An 18,709-nucleotide genomic window follows, 5' to 3' on the forward strand; every position below is an offset into this window, starting at 1 on the left:
CATTGCAGTTACAATGAATTTAGAAAATATGTGCACAAAGGTTAAAGTGCAAGAAGATGTCATGTCTTGGTGCCTGTTGGTCCAGGCTGGGGGTGCCGAACTGCAGTCCAAGTCCAGTCTTTTTTTTTTTTTTGTTCCAACCAATTGCCTAGTTAATTTGCTGACGCCTCTATAAATTAAACGGGTTCAAGCTTGTACTTCAACGCAGTAATATAATTTAGAAACACTTATAGTCGGCAACTGTAGCCGATACTCATACACGTCAGATAAGATGACCGAGTCAATTAAATAATTGACACCAGAAGTTGGCACAAAATCCTGAAACTGATCGGCCCTTGATGTGCACCCCTAGTTTTGGCCTTAATGCTGATGGTAACAGTGATACAGTCAGTCAGGGCAGGATTGGGGACACCCTCTACCTGCTCATAATTCAATGATTCCGTCACTTTAGTTCCTCGATTCTGACAAAATTGAATCAGTTAATCTGGTGTATAAGGCGACAAATCCCGTTAAATTATACTGCTCAGTCGGTAGTGAGTGGCTATTTCAGAAAGATGAAAAGATTCCCTCTAGCGAGGAGAAGAAAAACAGATATCGTAGTCGGCAGGATTCGAACCTGCGCGGGGAGACCCCAATGGATTTCTAGTCCATCGCCTTAACCACTCGGCCACGACTACATGAAAACGGTCTGCTGCAGTGATGCTATATAGCATAAGCCATATACGATAAAAATGTCAATGTAATTTCGCAATACAATGGCAACTGGCTCGCCAATTACTGGTTTTCGTATAGCTACGTAGCGCTATTTCTGTGTTATGGCTACCCCTATAAAATTAGCATAAAAGTCTGAAAATAACTATTTAAATCCAACGGATCCCGATACATCAAAAGGTTCTATAATTTCTAAACGATTCATCCGAAATGGATGAAAATACCCTCTAATTAAGGCTGCGAATCTGCACCTCGTTGGCATTGTATCCTTTCAAGCTTAATATGTTAAGAGTCATTTACAGAACCAAAATAACACAAAATGTGTCACTGCCCAATTAATTATGGCGCTCACATGTCTAATTTCACGACTTTACACATTTATGCATTTTTAATTAGACCTCGGAATTCTACATTGTCTATGTGTACAACATTGGGGACAGAAAGCTAACATGAATGAGGCTAATTTTATGTTCTAAACGTACATGAGACCATTATATGTTCAGCAACTTTATCAAAACGCATAGCTGCCAACTCTCACGCTTTCGGCCTGAGACACACGCATTTGCCTGTTTTCACACGCACATGCAAATGCGTGTGTCTCACGCCGAAAGCGTGAGAGTTGGCAGCTATGAAAACGTGTCAGGTATATAGACTGTATAAAAACAATCAGGTACAGTAAAACGAGGGCGGCGTTCACAAACATACAACTCACGGCTAAATCGCAAGCTATATTAAATGATGACTAAGTCATAAATAGCTAAATGAGCTCACTAGTCAACTAACTCTCTATCCAGCTACTCTGAAAAATGGCAGATTATTGCCAGCTAGTTAACTATAGCTATATATAATTAACTTTTAACTTTTTAACTTTCTAGCTAGCTGATGGGCTGATAATTCTCATTCCACACGAGAGAACGTGGGCTAGCAAGATCTAGACTAATATGCAAATACAGGCGTGTTGATGGCAGTCAATGGACTTCTGCCAAGGACTTGACTAAATAACTGTGTTTCAGACAGCAGAATTATCGTTGAAATTTAAAAACGCTACTTTTAAATAGTGCATAGCTATAAAACAAAACCTAAGTTAAACCAAGATTGTATCGCCAATTAATGGCCATATACCACTTTTTGCCAGGAGATGGCGTCCGCGTATAAGAAATGGTGAGAAAGGGCTTGTAGAGCTTATCAAAATAAATTAATCACAAAAAACTTAAGCGTTTGCATTTGCTAAAAGCCTCAAAAGACTATTAAATTGATCAGTCCTAACACTAACATCAGCTAACTCAGCTTATCTCCAACAAGGTGCATCAGCACAGATCTCTGACAACATGCTACAGCGCTATAGTTTATATTCAGTTTGTGCAGAACAAGACTAATTTATACCAAGTTATTTGCATTAACATGCCAGCCTGTTATTATTTTGATAAATTCAACAGGTACAAGATAATTGGTATATCATTTACAATATTATAGCTTATTCCCCACAGTGAGAATCAAATTTGTGGGTGACAATATTATTGAGTGACTGTGAATGCACAGTCGTTGGTCATGACTTTGTTTAATTGGTCAATTACTTTTGGACAAATATTAATAATTATGTATAGGCCCACATACTTTGTACATACTTTACCCATACATCTGCTTCTACACTTTTATCCAGAGCAACATACAGCATGCCTATTTGATTCATAACAAAACGCACTCTCCACTCCACACTCCACAATATACACTTTCATGTAATGCAAAATAGGTATATTGCCTTTAACTTTAATATGCAAAATTGCCAATTCACTTTACAGTACACGTCTCTATGATTATGAATTATTTGATTGGTTTGAATCTGAAACAATCTGCCCAGTGGTGAGCACATGTTGTTTAACGTACAGTAGACATTACACATGGCTGTAGCAGTTGTACTGGTTCTGTGCAGATGTTAGCGTTACGGCTGATCAATTGAATTTCATGTATTTTGAGGCTTTCAGCAAATGCAAACCTTTTCACTTCAAAAAAGTAGTTTTTGTGATTAATTAGTATATGAGTTGCTGCTGCTGGTTTGGATATTGCTGCGTATAACGACATAATAATGCGCTTTAATTCTAGCCTATTTCGTTATTGTGTTCAGTGACAACAGATGTTAAGTAATGGGTTAAAAGGGTGTCATTACCAGAAGTGGGGTTCGAACCCACGCGGACATACGTCCATTGGATCTTAAGTCCAACGCCTTAACCACTCGGCCATCCTGGTGTGAGCGTCCCTAGTTAGCTAAATATACTTTTTAACCTAGTATAATGGGAAAGTATATACTTTTAACAATCGAATGATTGATTGAATCGTTTCTGTAGCTAGCTGTTTGTTATCCGCTTCCGTAATTTCACAGCTCCAGGTTGGCTACTGTAATAGATATTTCCCCCTCTTCCGCTGGGCGTTTTAGTACTGGCTGTGGGAAGGTGAATTTAATTGCTAGTATACAAGTGGGATGAAATCGGCTACATGAAATGGGTGTATCAGCGTCGTCTTATGCGTCAGGTGACCGGTAGATACGGTTTTCCGTTGCGCCAACAATATAGCCGCGATTCCCAGTTTCTCTCTCTCAATGTCTTTCACAAACACAATTTCACACTCGTTCCTTTTGTTTTATGAGGGCGTTGATGTTTTCTGTGCCTTATGTTTTGTAGCAGTGTCATAAATAATAAAGGTGTGTTAAAACTATCGTTTTTTTTTTGCCTTTTCCCCGTTTTGTTTGACACTGGGTGTATTAAAAGTTATTTATTTTTTCTAGTGACCTGTGTCTTAATAAAGTAGTCACACACAAGTATGCATTCTCACAGATGCTGCCACAGAAATATGTCACACATAAGCATATTTATTATAAAAATACATACAAAACAACTTTTTTGACATACAAAAGATTCAGGCATATAAACGGTATCAGAGTCCAAACCAAATGACAAATTATTTCAGCAAGAAATATTTACAATTTAATAAATACTCGGTTGTTAAATAGATGCGGAGAGGAGGTGAGGACAGATTGTCACTCTATGCTTTGTATACACGTTTACTTAATTGCGCATTTATGAATTCATTCAAATATCTAAAAATGCGAGGCCCAGACTCGGGCTCTTGCTCCCATGGAAACGCACCCGTGTCGAAACCAGCAAGAGACCGAGGCTAAAGCACGAGGTTACGTAGTTTCCTCTTCCCCCGAAATTAGCAAATAATTAAAACGCCCAGAATACACAACAGGGAACAACGAATATTTTCTGTTTGTATTGCACCATGTATCGGTCAGCGCAAAGATTGTCGACTTTTTTTTAAACATTTTATTCACCGTCTGATTTACCCGAAGTCATGACGTGACCACAGGCCTGTCCCGTTTCTGCAATTCTTTTATTTTTTAAAACCAGGACTGGGGTGCACGGTCATCACCTGCACAAAGGTGTGTAATCTCTACAGGGTCACCAAGTTTCCCTCCGGAAAATAAGACATCTAGAGGGTCTAATCACCTGCCGAGGTATGCTCTACATACCTGGGAGGAAGACACACCTCCAGCCATCTCATCCACACAGACTAGCGTTCACCATCAGCTTCTTTTAGCACGGCACACATTTTTTGTTTTTTAATATTGAAATGAGTCATGTCAAGATCAAGGTAATTTTTGTAATTAATAATCTTCTCAAATGTAAATGACAGTGGTCTCCCCCTTGCTGCTTCGTTAATGTAATTATGTTCATTGTGTGGTTCATCACTACCATCTGTCTTGGGGGGTCACTAAATCCAGCCACAGATCAGACAGTAAACATATGGCATTAGGGTCATTAGGGTGCGGACACGCCCCCATCGCCTGCATAACCTCCCCTCCCCCTCCTCAACTCAGCCCACCCCACCCCACCCAGCTCAAGCCCCTCCCACCCCACCGATCTCCCATGCCAAGCCCCGTCCATCTAATGGAAACCACTGGTTGTTCTGTACACTGTCTGTCTGGGGTTACACAACATGAAGCACTGGCACACGAGAGAGCCTATGAACACAGTGAGATGCCAAACGCATACTCACACATTCACCCAAATGTGACAACACAGCCAGAACATGGAAATGAAATCACTCGCTATGAATAGGCGTCACTGTCCAGTAAATGTCATGAGTAACCGCCCCCCCACCCCACCAGACGTTTCTGGAGAAATTTGGCAATGGGTACCCTTCTCTGTAGCATGAAACGAAATCCAGTGAAACTATGTGAAGACACAAAACAGAATATGTAAAACTGTGCTTGGAGGAGCATAAGCCATGCATTTAAGGCTCAAAAAAAAATATATATTGTTTAAAGTGCTTCACATGGTCGAGAATCAAGAGTGTAATGTCACTCTAGTGAAACACAGCCCTCTTGTGTGTAAAAAAAGGCCCCAGCCCCCAGCCCCCGCCCATGTCCCAGGCAGAAAGAGGAACACGATTGTCTCAACTTTGGGAGTGAGAAAATGCTTTACACTACCCCCAGGCGCAGACGACGTGAGGATGTGCAAAGCAGAGGCAAGAGACTCATAGCACCCCAGCGGCTAACCATCGAATAGCAGCCTAGCGGCTAACCATTGAAAAGCAGCCTAGCGGATAACTATCGAATAGCAGCCTAGCGGCTAACCATCGAATAGCAGCCTAGCGGCTAACCATCGAATAGCAGCCTAACAGCTAACCATCGAATAGCAGCCGAACAGCTAACCATCGAATAGCAGCCTAACAGCTAACCATCGAATAGCAGCCGAACAGCTAACCATCGAATAGCAGCCTTGCGGCTAACCATCGAATAGCAGCCTAAAGGCTAACCATCCAATAGCAGCCTAGCGGCTAACCATCCAATAGGCCGAGCAGCTAGCCCTACAGAGCCCCTCGAGACTCAAATGGCAGACTAGTGGCTAGCCAGACAGAGTCACTCAAGAGACTCAAGTAAAATAAAATAAACCCTCTTGCAAATAAAAAGGAGATATAAGAATGGGTGTCTGTCACAAGGAGCCTGCAACTGATTTCCCTCGATCCCTGTGATCAGACAGCGGATGTGTGGAGGACTATGATTGGCTGGAGCGATCCACGCTGAAGTGAGTAGCTGTTGTCTGTTCATCTCTCCAGAAGTCTACAGCAACTGAAGCTCATTTGGGTTTTTTTTTTTTTTTTTTTTTACTTTTCTTTCTTTTTTTGTTTTTGCTTCTTTCTTCTTGCTGCATCCCCCCCCCACCCCCTGTTTTCATTGTCACCAGAGTTCCTCACCAACACCGGCCACCTGAACAAAAACAGACAACCGAATTAGCCCAGGAACAGAAACACAAGCCCATCCTCAAACTCACACAGACCTAAAAACATGAATATTACATTACAGGCATCTACCAGAAGATGCTCTTGTCCAGAGCGATGCAACTTACCAGCGAGCATGCCACAGTTGGCAGATAGAATACGCCAAGTACAACAATAACTCTATGTAATGTAAACAAGGTTGAGAAGCTCTAGAAAGAGCACCTCTCATAAATGAAAAACAGCAATTTGTGTAGATTTACTTGTTAGGAGTGGTAAGGCATGGACTGCCAAATTTAAGCTATTAGCATTTTATTTTGCTGCTGGAGAATGGTACATAACGTACGCATATTGGCTTGACTTTGCAGACACCGCCACACTTTGATGGGAACGCACACAGAACCCGATTTACAGGCTGATAATCGCATTCATGATACCGGTTGAGCCCGATCACGGCTGTTTGGCTTTGTGAAGCCAAACCCTCCTGGGGCACGTTGAGCTACTGGGGCGTGTACGGGAGCGGGAACGCAAACCCGCTGGAACAGAACAGAACTCACACGCACCTGTCAGGCTTTCAGTCGAAGGGGTGTTCGGGACAACAGGCCTTCACTTTGCACCAAGAATCAATGCAGCTGCGGAAAAAACAACCTGTCGTCATTATGATCATTATTACTGTAATCATCATCATTATTACCGTAATCATTATGATCATCACCATCATCATTATGATCATTATTACTGTAATCATCATCATTATGATCATTATTACCGTAATCATCATCATTATGATCATTATTACTGTAATCATCATCATTATGATCATTATTACTGTAATCATCATCATTATGATCATTATTACCGTAATCATCATCATCACCATTATTATGATCATTATTATAATCATCACCTTCATCATCATCATCATCGATCATCATCATCGATCATCATCGATCATCAATCCATCATCATCATCATCATCACCTTCATCATCATCATCATCATCATCATCATCATACACTTTCATTGCTTCAGTTTTCCCAACAGAGTTGTTCCTCTGCCACAATGTTTTCTGCAGAAATCCATTCTGATTGGACCGTGACACTTCAGCTTGAGGCCGAGCTGAAATTCTACAGACCTGAATTTCAGTCCCCTCTGCTGGGGTCAATGGAGACCTTGGGGCGCCTTATGTGGGCTACAAATACTACCGCCGCCACCCTGAAACTGATGTCGCCAAGCTCGCAATTGCCACCGTATTTATGATGATCTCACCATGATCAGCATTATTTTTGAATCACCAAGAAGTCCCAGCAATACACAGATGCCCCAAGTAAGCATATAGTACCATTAGTTTCACGCTGTGTCAAGACATGAGGGCCAGCAGTGCACGAGGGGGCCAGCAGTGCACGTGGGGGACACCAGCAGTGCACGTGGGGGACTCCAGCAGTGCACGAGGGGGCCAGCAGTGCACGTGCGGGACTCCGGCAGTGCACGTGGGGGACTCCGGCAGTGCACGTGGGGGACTCCGGCAGTGCACGTGGGGGACACCAGCAGTGCACGTGGGGGACACCAGCAGTGCACGTGGGGGACTCCAGCAGTGCACGAGGGGGCCAGCAGTGCACGTGCGGGACTCCGGCAGTGCACGTGGGGGACTCCGGCAGTGCACGTGGGGGACTCCGGCAGTGCACGTGGGGGACACCAGCAGTGCACGTGGGGGACACCAGCAGTGCACGTGGGGGACGCCAGCAGTGCACGTGGGGGCCAGCAGTGCACGTGGGGGACGCCGGCAGTGCACGTGGGGGACGCCGGCAGTGCACGTGGGGGACGCCGGCAGTGCACGTGGGGGACGCCGGCAGTGCACGTGGGGGACGCCGGCAGTGCACGTGGGGGACGCCGGCAGTGCACGTGGGGGACTCCGGCAGTGCACGTGGAGAACCAGCACGTTTCGTTACCTCTTGTGATAGACGCAGAGACAGGCCAGGCGCGCTATGGTCTCCCCCTGCAGGAGATCATCCAGGCAAATACTGCACTCCCCGCTGTCCTTACTCAGAGTGTCCACTGCAGGGAGGGAGAGCACAGACCGTCAGCGTGATGGAGCGATCGGGATGTTGGCCAAAATAATTAGGCAGTTGAGGCACAATCGGTCAATACAGTAGGGCAGTTGGCAGGTGATTGGCTAGTGTAAAGGGGCATCGGTGATGTGATTGGTCAGTGTATCATGGCAGCAGACAGGTCTAGAACATGTAGGATTCAGCAGCACTCACTGTTGTAGGGGAGAGGGGGGGTCGTGAGACAGCTCAGCAAATGCTCCTCAATCCGGCCTCCAGGGAAGGGCTTGGAACAGAACGGACAGCGCACGGCTAACGTAGGAGGGGGAGAGAGGGGGAGAGGGGGGTGGAGAGAGAGAGAGAGAGAGAGAAATATTAACAAGGCCTGGAGAGCAAGCGAATGAGAGACAATAGCACTACACAAAGGGAGAGAGACACTTTCACTGCACTGAGAGTAATAGGACGAATGCAGTAAATAATATAATACTAACCGATTGATAGATTAAGTGTTAATGTACTGTAGTTATAACTACCAAACTAAAATGTTTATATCGGCACACAGATTTTTGTTACAGTCAATTTCCATTCCAGTGATAACTAATAATAATAAATGTAAAAACGTCACGACTTGTCAGTTGAAGCAGGAATGCTAAAATAGTTCCCTTGGAGAGCTTCGGGTTATACTGGTTTTTGTATTCAAACAAGCAATCAATATAAACCCACGAAACAAGACGAGCTACACGTGTAATTAACTTCTTTAAAACCCTGTGGATACTGTGGGCAGTATCTCCTGGGCCAGGATTGGTACGCCCCCAGAGTTAAATCAGCCGGGGTAATTAGTGCAGGATTGGGTCTGTACGGGAGGATAATCAGCTTTGGAGAGACTCAGAAGCAGGATTAAGGGTTCTGCTACATTAATCGGGGGCTAGATTAGAGACGCCTGCCCCCCCCCCCACCCCACCCTACGACAGTGGACTGCTTCAGCACTGTGCCAACAGGCATGACCCACTTCCCACAGAACCCCCCCCTTTTGTTCAACCCCCCCCCCCCCCCATTACAGTAAGCCCCCCTCACACAGAATCCCCTCACTCACACAGAATCCCCTCCCTCACACAGAATCCCCTCCCTCACACAGAATCCCCTCCCTCACACAGAATCCCCTCCCTCACACAGAATCCCCTCCCTCACACAGAATCCCCTCACACACACAGAATCCCCTCCCTCACACAGAATCCCCTCCCTCACACAGAAGCCCCTCACACACACAGAATCCCCTCACACACACAGAATCCCCTCACACACACAGAATCCCCTCACACACACAGAATCCCCTCACACACACAGAATCCCCTCACACACACAGAATCCCCTCACACACACAGAATCCCCTCACACACACAGAATCCCCTCACACACACAGAATCCCCTCACACACACAGAATCCCCTCACACACACAGAATCCCTTCCCTCACTCAGAATCCCCTCACACACACAGGCCCGAAACCCCCCCCTCACACACCCCTAACCCCGGCTGAATGGCTAAAGTACTTGGATGGGGTAAGGAAACCTAGGAAAACTAAGTTTCTGCTGGAAGTCTCGTTGCTGGGACAGTAGGGGTGGGGTTAAAATAAAAACCCGATGCCCTAGAGCAGTGATGGGGACACTGTGCTGTAGGAGCCGTCGTCTTTCCGATGAGACGAGGTCCTGACTCACTGCAGTTTTCCACTTTATACAGGTCCACACGTGTCTGTATGGCGTGCAGTCTTGTGCAGATTAAAAACAAACCTTCTCAAACTGTACCTCAGTCCTCCCTCCTGATTCCCACCCCCCCCCCCCCCCCCGATATCCCTCTTGTCCAACCCAAAAAAAGAATAATAATAATAATAATAATAATTGCACTTACAATGACTGTATTTTTTGTTTAGAACCGCACTTCATGTGTATTTTACTAGTTATGGATGTGATGCTTTAGCTTGTGGAAGAACCTATGCACCTGTAAATCGCTTTGGATTAAAAGCGTCTGCCAAAGACGGGAGTCTTCCTCAGGGTACAAAAACGCCTCAGAGCCCAAAGTGAAGCTTACTGAGCGAAAGACCACAGAGCAACTCCGGCTGCTGTTGTTCGGCACTCTTGCGGGGGACTCTAAGGCTCTTACAGTTCTGAAATCACAACGCCAGCGAGCCACATCGTACGCAACACCGCTTCGGTGCGGCACTCACAGAGATCATCTGGCCAGGAATGTCGACGCAATCTTTCTGCAGAGCTGAACGTGCACGGGCTCCCATGTTCTGGCCAAACTCAAGCTCAGACATGGGACGAGGGGGCAGGGCGATATCGCCATCACGGTCTAATGTGGTAAAAGTTAACCAACACTGGATGGAACACAAGTGATGTGTTTTTTTTTCTCCCCCGGAACCATTTCACTGAAGTTTGGAGATGTGTTACCGTATGAAGTGCGATTAAAGACAACAAGAAGGAACAAAACCTCCCGCCACCTGCCAGAGATATTGCGCAAAAAAAAAAAAAAAATCCATTATTACATTACATCAATGGCATTTGGCAGACGCTCTTATCCAGAGCGGATTTCTGCCGATTTTAGACTAAGCAGGAGACAATCCTCCCCTGGAGCAATGTAGGGTTAAGGGCCCTTTGCTCAAGGGCCCAACGGCTGAGCAGAACGTATTGTGGCTACACCGTGGATCGAACCAGCGACCTTGCAGGTCCCAGTGACGTACCGTAACCACTACGCTACAGGCCGCCCTGTGTGTCGCGGAAGCTATATTGCAAGGACCTACACGGGAGACCGGTCCCATTCACCACCACCATTCCCCATATTCGGCAACCAGGGGCGCAGCTACGATCTCTGATCCATGATCCATGACCCATGTTGCGTGAGTGTGCGAGTGTGTGCAAGTGCGTGTGTGTGTGTGTGTGTATGTGTGTGTGTATGGAAAGGCACTGAATTATGTATATCGTGTAATTACTGTTTACCCTGTGGCTGTGGACAACGCACAAATAAGCAAACCACAGACATCCATGTCAACACCCACTACATGCTACAATGTAGTACTGGTCCTAGAAGCATGTTTACAGTGAATGTGAGGACGTATGCTACGCATGTGCTCAGGCATGTATTCACCACAGTTATACGCTGCATTACCTACAGTGCCTTATAACCACATAATGCGGCTGAAGAACCTTAAGAATAAAACATTTTAAAAAACCGCAACGACAACAGTGCTATCAAAAACCAATGGACATTCTGTCACATGGGGTAATTTGATTTGCAAGTCCAAAATATGAAGTTGGTCACCTACTGAAATGGAAACAAATTATTCTTAAACCCTAGAATGCACGACATGGGCCCAAATGGACCTGTATTCAAATCTACTCATTTGATAATCAAGGTATCCATTAATTACCTTGTTTTTGATAACAACTTTTCCATTCTTAGATTTTGAATAAAAACTGTTATTGTATTACTACCCCAAATTTGACGAGTCATAACAGACCTGTATTAATTTCCGATGTTATTTGGTGTATGACTCTTTGCTATATCTCTGAGATAAATTATTTGGATTATGTGATGATACAGAAATTCACTAAAAGTGAATTCATTAAAAGTACTCTTCCCCATTTGATGTGAGCATGCATGCCCATGCTTGAGTGAGTGAGTGAGTGAGTGAGTGAGTGAGTGAGTGAGTGAGTGAGTGAGTGAGTGAGTGAGTGAGTGAGTGCGTGTTCAATATCAGGTTACAGGCAGCTGTCAAGCTACAGTATGCCACTGATGGTGCCTTGGTAGCCCACAGACCCTCCCAGCAGCTGTAACTGCACACAGGAGGCTGACCAGCAACACCCAAAAAAACTATAATCTATAATGTCAGATGTATGCCAGCCATCTCCACCACCAAACAACCGTCACAGTAGAAGGCCCACGGCTAGTCAGCATAATGTCTGACTACTGCACAATGGATAATGAGATAAAAAAATAAAATAAAAAATGTAATGCCTCAAACAAGCCTCAGCATCTTTCGGTCGTCTAAGGAGAAGGGTTTCTCTGAACGGCGACCTCAACCTACACACCAAAAATGCTCGTCTACCAGGCAGTCTGCATGCATGTGACGCACGGGCCATCTACAGCCACCGTCTCACAAGCCCGGAGGGCCGTCCAGGCGAGACGCCCCGCCTTCGGAAGGTCCCGGGCATCACCGGAGCGCCACACACAGACGTGCTGCAACGGGCCGGCGGCTGAGTGCGGAATCCACCCAGAACGCCCGTCGACTCAGGTGACGCGGGCGTGTTATTCACGTGCCTAATAAGCACAGACTGCCACGCAACGCCTGCACATCTTAGCCAATCCACTGCTGGTGGCCAGAAGAAATGGCTTCCGGGACCCGAATTAAGACCACACGGAAGAGACGCCCGGTCAAATCCTCGTCACTGGACCCCGGTGGCATCCCCTCTCACAGTTTATGTGCAGTTTATGGAGAACCAGCGCACACGACATCGCATAGCAAAGCATGCAGAGAGGCATGCCCCCCCCAGCGATCCCCTACCCATTCCCCCTCCCTGTGTGGGTGTGTGTGTGTGCGTGTGTGTGTGTGTGTGTGTGTGGCTATATTCATCATGTTGTGTAGACAGCTTCCACAATGGGGAATCATGCACGCGATCAGTGAGCGAGTTAGGGACAATCACTCTTCTAACACTTCTAAAAAACTATTTTGTAGACAAAAACTATGAAAGGAATTAATGTAGTAATACTATACTAAAAAATACTAATTTTTTTTCAAATTAAGGGATAACAAATTATCATTTGAAATAATTAATGAATACCGTGAATATCAAATGAGTAGGTTAATTCATTAAAAAGAGGTAACAAAGAGAACCTCAGCCATGCATCAAATTCCATAGGAAATTTGGACACGTCGTGCGTTTTTTTCTTTTTTGGTATTTGATCATAAAAAAAGCAAATACACTGAATGATAAAATTATTTTTATTATTTTTAATTAAAAATAAACTCTCCCGGTTCCATTTGGACCCATGTTCAGTATTCTAGCGTTAAAAACGTCAAATGTGTTTATTTATCCTCAATTTACCTGGTAAGAACGTGTGGTCATTGACATTTATTTGAGAACCTCGGCGTTAGCTACGAAAATGAGAACACGAAGTGGACGTCCAAAATGAAACGTTGAGTGGAAAAAGGGGGAATCCCAGAGCGACTTCAGTCGTCGCCTTTCTGGGTTAACGACTTCCGTGATATCCGATCGGGCCAATCATCAGTCACTGTAAACATTTCTAAATCAGAGGCATTTTTTTAGGAACTTAACAACCATATCGAATGCCAGCTACTGATGCTATAAACGTTAAGGTTACCTAAGGAATTGCCGTTTCGCAGCTCCTAGCAAACACAGGGGAACGAAGGTAGCTAAACTTACCTTTCTGACAACCAAGCACGCCTGCTAAAACCGCATCCTCCACGCGGATACCTTGCATTAACAAGCTGCAAAACATTCCCCTGACTTGTCCGCACTCGTACTCGTGAGGGTGAGGTTGTTTTCCTGTGAACTGTGTAGCAAGACTAAACGAGGTACGATCGGGATACTATTAACTCTATATCACGATAAAGGATAAGCATTTCCCCAAAAAAGGTACTCACTGCTGTGTCGGCTGTTGACCCTATACACACCGATCCATGCCTCCGAGACCGGACGCGGGGCGCTTCCCCGTGTGCGAGCGGAGGTTCGAGAAGATCCATTACGACCGGAAGTGTGTCGGCCGGAGGGTAGACGTTCTGAGAAAGTGCGCTGGTGGACGCGGCCCGTCTCCTCCACTGACAGCCTGTCGTTGCTGGCTTCACCCGCTGAACCGGGGGTGCCGGCATCCGCGGGCCCAGCGGTTTCGCTGGCCTCGTCCGGTGTAGCTTGATCGGGATGGCTCGGGCTATTTATGTCACCGTGGCTTCCATCAGACGCCGTGGGCCGCCCCTGGTCCGAGTCGCTCCCCTCCTCCGAACGACTGCGATTGACTTCTGAGTCCTGGTCGAAGCTACCCGAGAAATCCACCACCAAACTTGTAGGCCTCTTGCTGCGAATTCTTCGGCAGGAGTCCCTCTTGATGCCATCCTTCGCAAAAGCCGTGGCTACCGTTTCTTCTTGGAAACGACTAGCCTTAGTCCCCATGTCTGCCTGCCGTGGGTGTTAGGTATCTAGCTAGCTAGTTAGCAGCAGTAGAACGCGTATTTTTTCTACTGGAATATACCGAGATAGCATCCAACAAACAATATCAAAACGTTTAGTTGTTACTTATGGTTGTAAACGAAATACTTTATATATGCTTTTTGTTGAGGTTCCTTGGCTAGCCGCTCCACATTTCCGTGCTTTTGTGTCCGTTTTCCCGACACGCAGCGCAACAACAGACAAGAGAGGAAGTGATTTTTTTTCTCACTTTTCGTCGGAAGGCATGCTGACGTCAAACCCTGTCGGAACTTTTCCATCCAATCGGAAGACAGAAAATGGTATGGTATCAATTTAAACAGCAAAAAGTCCCCAATTGCGCAAAGCAGCCGAGGGGATTAAATCTGGGAAACCCTTTAAAGAATCCCACGTCCTAGTTAATAATTAACCACAGTGTTTCATTAGCTACAGTAAGCATAGTGTAACAAATTATCCTATATCGCCTAGTCATTTATAAAGGATATGGAATGGCAGTTTTCATTGGGAACTGTCATAAAGATGCTTTACTGAGTAACAGAAGTAAAATTCGGCAGAAACCAAGCCCTCCAAAAAGCGAGGATAAACTCCCCAGTGGAGTTGAATGATAAAAACATTAAAGGTAAAGGTAATTTCGGACTTCTAACGGTCAAGAGAGGAATAGCACCAACTCCACCAACTCAACGCGCTGACGTTAAAACGCCATTGGCTGTGGCAATTAGAACCAATTTTCAACCAATGAACTTGAATTATTGTATTGTTATGTATTGTTTTGGTACAGAGTGTCTTGCCATCAACTGTATATTTTGAAACCCGAATTTAAGGACAATAAACAGAGGCAGAGGGTGAGTCAACATGTCAGTGAGCCTTTTCCAATGATAGGAAGGGATTTAGAATGGTCTTATAACAATGTTTTAACACAGAAATACCTATACCTATTGTGTCTTTAAAACGATTGGTGGTGAGAAAAAATGGGAAGAAATCTCGGGAGGAACCCAGCTACTGAGCCCTTCTTCCACTGGTGTAAAGTAAGGGTATTATGTTCCACGTTCTACCTGTTTTACAATAACCAAGTCGACACAGTGGCCATAATACAAAACCACTTCAACAATAACCACAACCTGAAAGAAGACATTACATTACATGTAATTTGGCCAATGCTTTTATCCAAAGCGACTTACCGTTGATTAGGCTAAGAAGACAATCCTCCCCTGGAGCAATGCAGGATTAAGGGCCTTGCTCAAGGGCCCAACGGCTGGGCGGATCTTATTGTGGCTACACCGGGATTGGAACCACCGACCTTGTGTGTCCCAGTCCTTTACCTTAACCACTACGCTACAGGCCGCCCCTGTATCAGGGGAGGATTGTCTCCTGCTTAGTCTAATCAACTGTACGTCGCTCTGGATAAGAGCGTCTGCCAAATGCCAATAATGTAATGTAATGAAGAAAGAACGATCCTCTCTGAGAGATGGTCTGACTGAAGAAAAAAAGAAAGATGCAAAAGTGCTGAAAAATATACTCATTTGATTTGGCTGTGGAATTGTATTTCCTCAAGGATTTTACTTCAGAGTAATTTAGTCATTTATCAGACATTTATTAGCCTTCTTCTTATTTTGTATTCTCGTTCCCTTGGCTTTGTTGGTAACATTGTTTTAATCGATTGATATACATGCTGTACATGCTGGTGCGGTGCAATGGCAATACCAATTGGACAGTATGTACTGTATGCATAACATTATACAGGTTAGCAAGAAGCACCTGCAGTGTTTTTAAGACAACCACATAACTGAAAAAAAAAAAAAATGAAATTGCAAAACGTAACACCCACAATATTATAACATAATGATGAGGGAAAATGATTAATATCATAAAGATGGGGATTCCATGTTGTGACCAACATGCAGCATTTCCCCTTTATAATTTACCATAATTTCACAGCTGTCCTTATAATTGTATAATGTACCCCCCAGAACTTCTAGAGCAGTCCCCTCCCCAATATTCAGACTAAAGTTCCACCCTTGTGTTCATGTTCTGAAGCCTGCCTGCATGGCTGTGCTGGGTTATCATGTACATGAGAACATAAGGGCGTGTAATGAAGGAAAATGGGCGATTCATCCCATTTAGCTCGTCATCTGTCTACGGCCCACGGGGAACTCATCACTGCGTCAGGCCAGGGCTTGAGCAGCCCTGGGTCCCTGTCTCCATCACACAACCAGGCCAGCTGCTCTGTGCACCAACACTCTCAGTCAGGAAGTCACCTCTAATTATTATCCACACATCCCCCCTTTTTCTGCAGACTTTTTCCAACCTGAAAAAATCTTCTGTAGAGTGATTCGTTTAAGTTATTTTTTTTAGTTCATATATAGATATATAGAAACATTTAGGATTAAGGGTATTTTTGCACATGATTCTCAATTCTAACGATTTCACAGTTTTAGTGAACGCGTTTAAATCGAACTTCATCATTCCCGGTTTTCAATAAGAGCATTTTAAAAATCAAAAAATTGATTAAGTTCAGAAATTGTTGGGAAAACAGTCGCAAGATGTCCCTACACTCAATACCATTACTATAGTAATACTCTACTCTCTTTTTTAAATCACTCATATACCTAATGCGCTCTTGAGGCAGTGTATACGGTAAACAGCGACAGCCTATTAAATGACTATGCCTGTGGACTTCAGCCAGGCCAGGAAACGGTAGCCTGCTCCTGTCGCTGCGAAGTGGGAATGCTCAGCGCGCATCCGAAACTTTTAAAGACAACAGCATTACTCAAAGCATACGCCGTGCGACAGTGGAGGTAATATTTTAATCATCATCTTGTTGAACTGTAGCGAAGCGATGTGCGCTTTTAAGATGCAAAGAGAGAGACTGTGCGAACGCCCATTTTTGGTATGACGTTACGCTTTTGGAATAGTTGGCTTGGGAAAGTTGGTTGATTCGTATGTTGGCATAGCCGTATTTGCAGTGTCAAATTGGCAGTACCAATTCTCCGGGCTAGTAAATCAACCGAACGTGTGGATTTTTTGTATTTCTTTGCATTGGCGTAGTGCAATGTTGCGTTGCATGGCTTAACCACGGGACACGAGCTGTCGTGTTTGTATAAACGGTCGAATTCAATGAGCGATAAACACGAGTTGAAACGCCTTTAAATAAATGGCAAGGAATACTTTCTCATAATAATCAGAGACGATGTAACTAGGGCGACAAGCACGCATTCTGATTTGTTTACGGACTTTGGTTTGGAGTTCCGGCCACTAAATAACATGTACGTAGGCGTGAAGGGTTCCGGGGTTCCGGGGTTAACAATTCAATTCGGTAAACAAACGGTTATGTGTTATTGTGAATGAATTTTAAATTTTTGTATAGCCTACTTGCGATATAATTATGTGGATTCCTGAACGGATGTTTATTCGAAGCTTTCAGATGGGACACTGAGACGCAGTGATTCCACCGAAACCGATAATTTCTCTGCTTGCACTATGCGAGAGTTGGTGGTTGTACGCAGTGACTCGCATACTGCGCCCTTCATGACTAAACACTTGCATACTTCTCCATTCTCTCCTTTGCTCTGCGACTGGCCTTCACACTGTAGCCCTCTCTCCCTCTGGAACAGCCGTTTGATCGGTCGGCTGCTAAGCACCCAGCCTCTCGATCTCTCTCCTTCCTCACACAACCCATTCTGACTCCATAGCCCCCTTAAAAACGTCACACAGGCCCTGTACCCCGCTGCCTGAGTGGATCATTTTTTAAATTAGTTTTCACTTGTCATCAAGGTCACTGTAAATGAGCCAGAGTTAGCCAGCGAGGCTAATTTCCCCAAGTGGGGCCTTGGGCGACGTGTCTTCGGATCGGGTAATCGTTCTTGTTCTCTGTCGATTACCCAGGCCTCTGGTGCGGAGCTGTGATCGGTCGATTACGCTGACCTCTGCCCCTGTTTAACTGAAGTGGAGAGATGAAGTCTGACCTCCAGGGCGCGGCCGGCTCGGAGGGGCTCCTCCGCAGTGCCGGGCAGAGCCTGGAGAACCGGATCCTGGCCCAGGCCTCGGCCAGCCTCGCGCCGGCCCTCTCCCCGATCAGCGCCCTCTGCGCTGCTCCGTCGTGGGCCCGCCGGCTCTCCGCCCCGGCCCTCCAGTCCTCCCTCCTCTCCTCCACGAGCCCCTCCCTCCGTCTCTCCTCCTCCCTCCTCTCCCCCACTCTCCCCTCTTCCTCCACTCTCCTCTCCTCCCCCCTCCTCAGCACCCAGAACCGCCTCCTCCGGAGTGCCCCTCTCCCTGCCTCTCTGGTGCCCCCGGTGGGGCTCCTGCTGCCCCCGGAGGGGCTCCTGCTGCCCCAGCCCCAGCCCCTGGCCCAGGCCCAGGGCCCTGTTCTTGGGGACGATGTCCCGGACGGAGGGAGAGGGGCTGAGGAGGAGATGCTGGACTCAGATACCGATATGGGGACCGAGCTCTGGAGTCGGGTATGCTTGTC

General features: G+C 45.7%; 2 protein-coding genes and 2 non-coding genes across 4 annotated transcripts in view; 1 reads left to right on the forward strand and 3 right to left on the reverse strand.

The window, feature by feature from the left end:
• Positions 1–595: 595 nt before the first annotated feature.
• trnas-aga (transfer RNA serine (anticodon AGA)) lies at positions 596–677 on the reverse strand. The gene has a single exon. It is a non-coding gene; the product is annotated as a tRNA-Ser (tRNA).
• Positions 678–2,872: 2,195 nt separating this feature from the next.
• trnal-uaa (transfer RNA leucine (anticodon UAA)) lies at positions 2,873–2,955 on the reverse strand. Its single transcript has one exon. It is a non-coding gene; the product is annotated as a tRNA-Leu (tRNA).
• Positions 2,956–6,557: 3,602 nt separating this feature from the next.
• On the reverse strand, positions 6,558–14,459 carry zgc:66427 (uncharacterized protein LOC406256 homolog). Its single transcript, XM_061255498.1, has 4 exons — positions 13,689–14,459; positions 8,247–8,342; positions 7,935–8,040; positions 6,558–6,617 (listed from the first exon to the last, which is right to left on the reverse strand). The coding sequence occupies exons 1-4, from the start codon at positions 14,209–14,211 to the stop codon at positions 6,560–6,562; spliced, it is 783 nt and encodes a 260-aa protein (XP_061111482.1). The 5' UTR covers positions 14,212–14,459; the 3' UTR covers positions 6,558–6,559.
• Positions 14,460–16,917: 2,458 nt separating this feature from the next.
• Positions 16,918–18,709, forward strand: part of tep1 (telomerase-associated protein 1) — a 43,687-nt gene continuing 41,895 nt past the window's right edge. Inside the window, exons 1-2 of the mRNA XM_061254419.1 lie at positions 16,918–17,039; positions 18,127–18,698. Of these exons, the coding sequence (XP_061110403.1) occupies positions 18,195–18,698 (504 nt within the window). The 5' untranslated portion in view covers positions 16,918–17,039; positions 18,127–18,194. The remainder of the gene's footprint in view (positions 17,040–18,126; positions 18,699–18,709) is intronic.

This window comes from Conger conger, chromosome 9 (assembly GCF_963514075.1).
Source record: "Conger conger chromosome 9, fConCon1.1, whole genome shotgun sequence".
NCBI lineage: Eukaryota > Metazoa > Chordata > Actinopteri > Anguilliformes > Congridae > Conger > Conger conger.

Excerpts from the sequence above, each read along its gene's own strand:
- zgc:66427 (XM_061255498.1), bottom strand. The coding sequence starts at position 14,211 with ATGGGGACTAAGGCTAGTCGTTTCCAAGAAGAAACGGTAGCCACGGCT. Across the intron at positions 8,041-8,246 it reads CCCCCCTCTCCCCTACAACA|TGGACACTCTGAGTAAGGAC; the intron begins GTGAGTGCTGCT and ends CCCTCCCTGCAG. Across the intron at positions 6,618-7,934 it reads CTCTGCGTCTATCACAAGAG|CTGCATTGATTCTTGGTGCA; the intron begins GTAACGAAACGT and ends TTTTTTCCGCAG.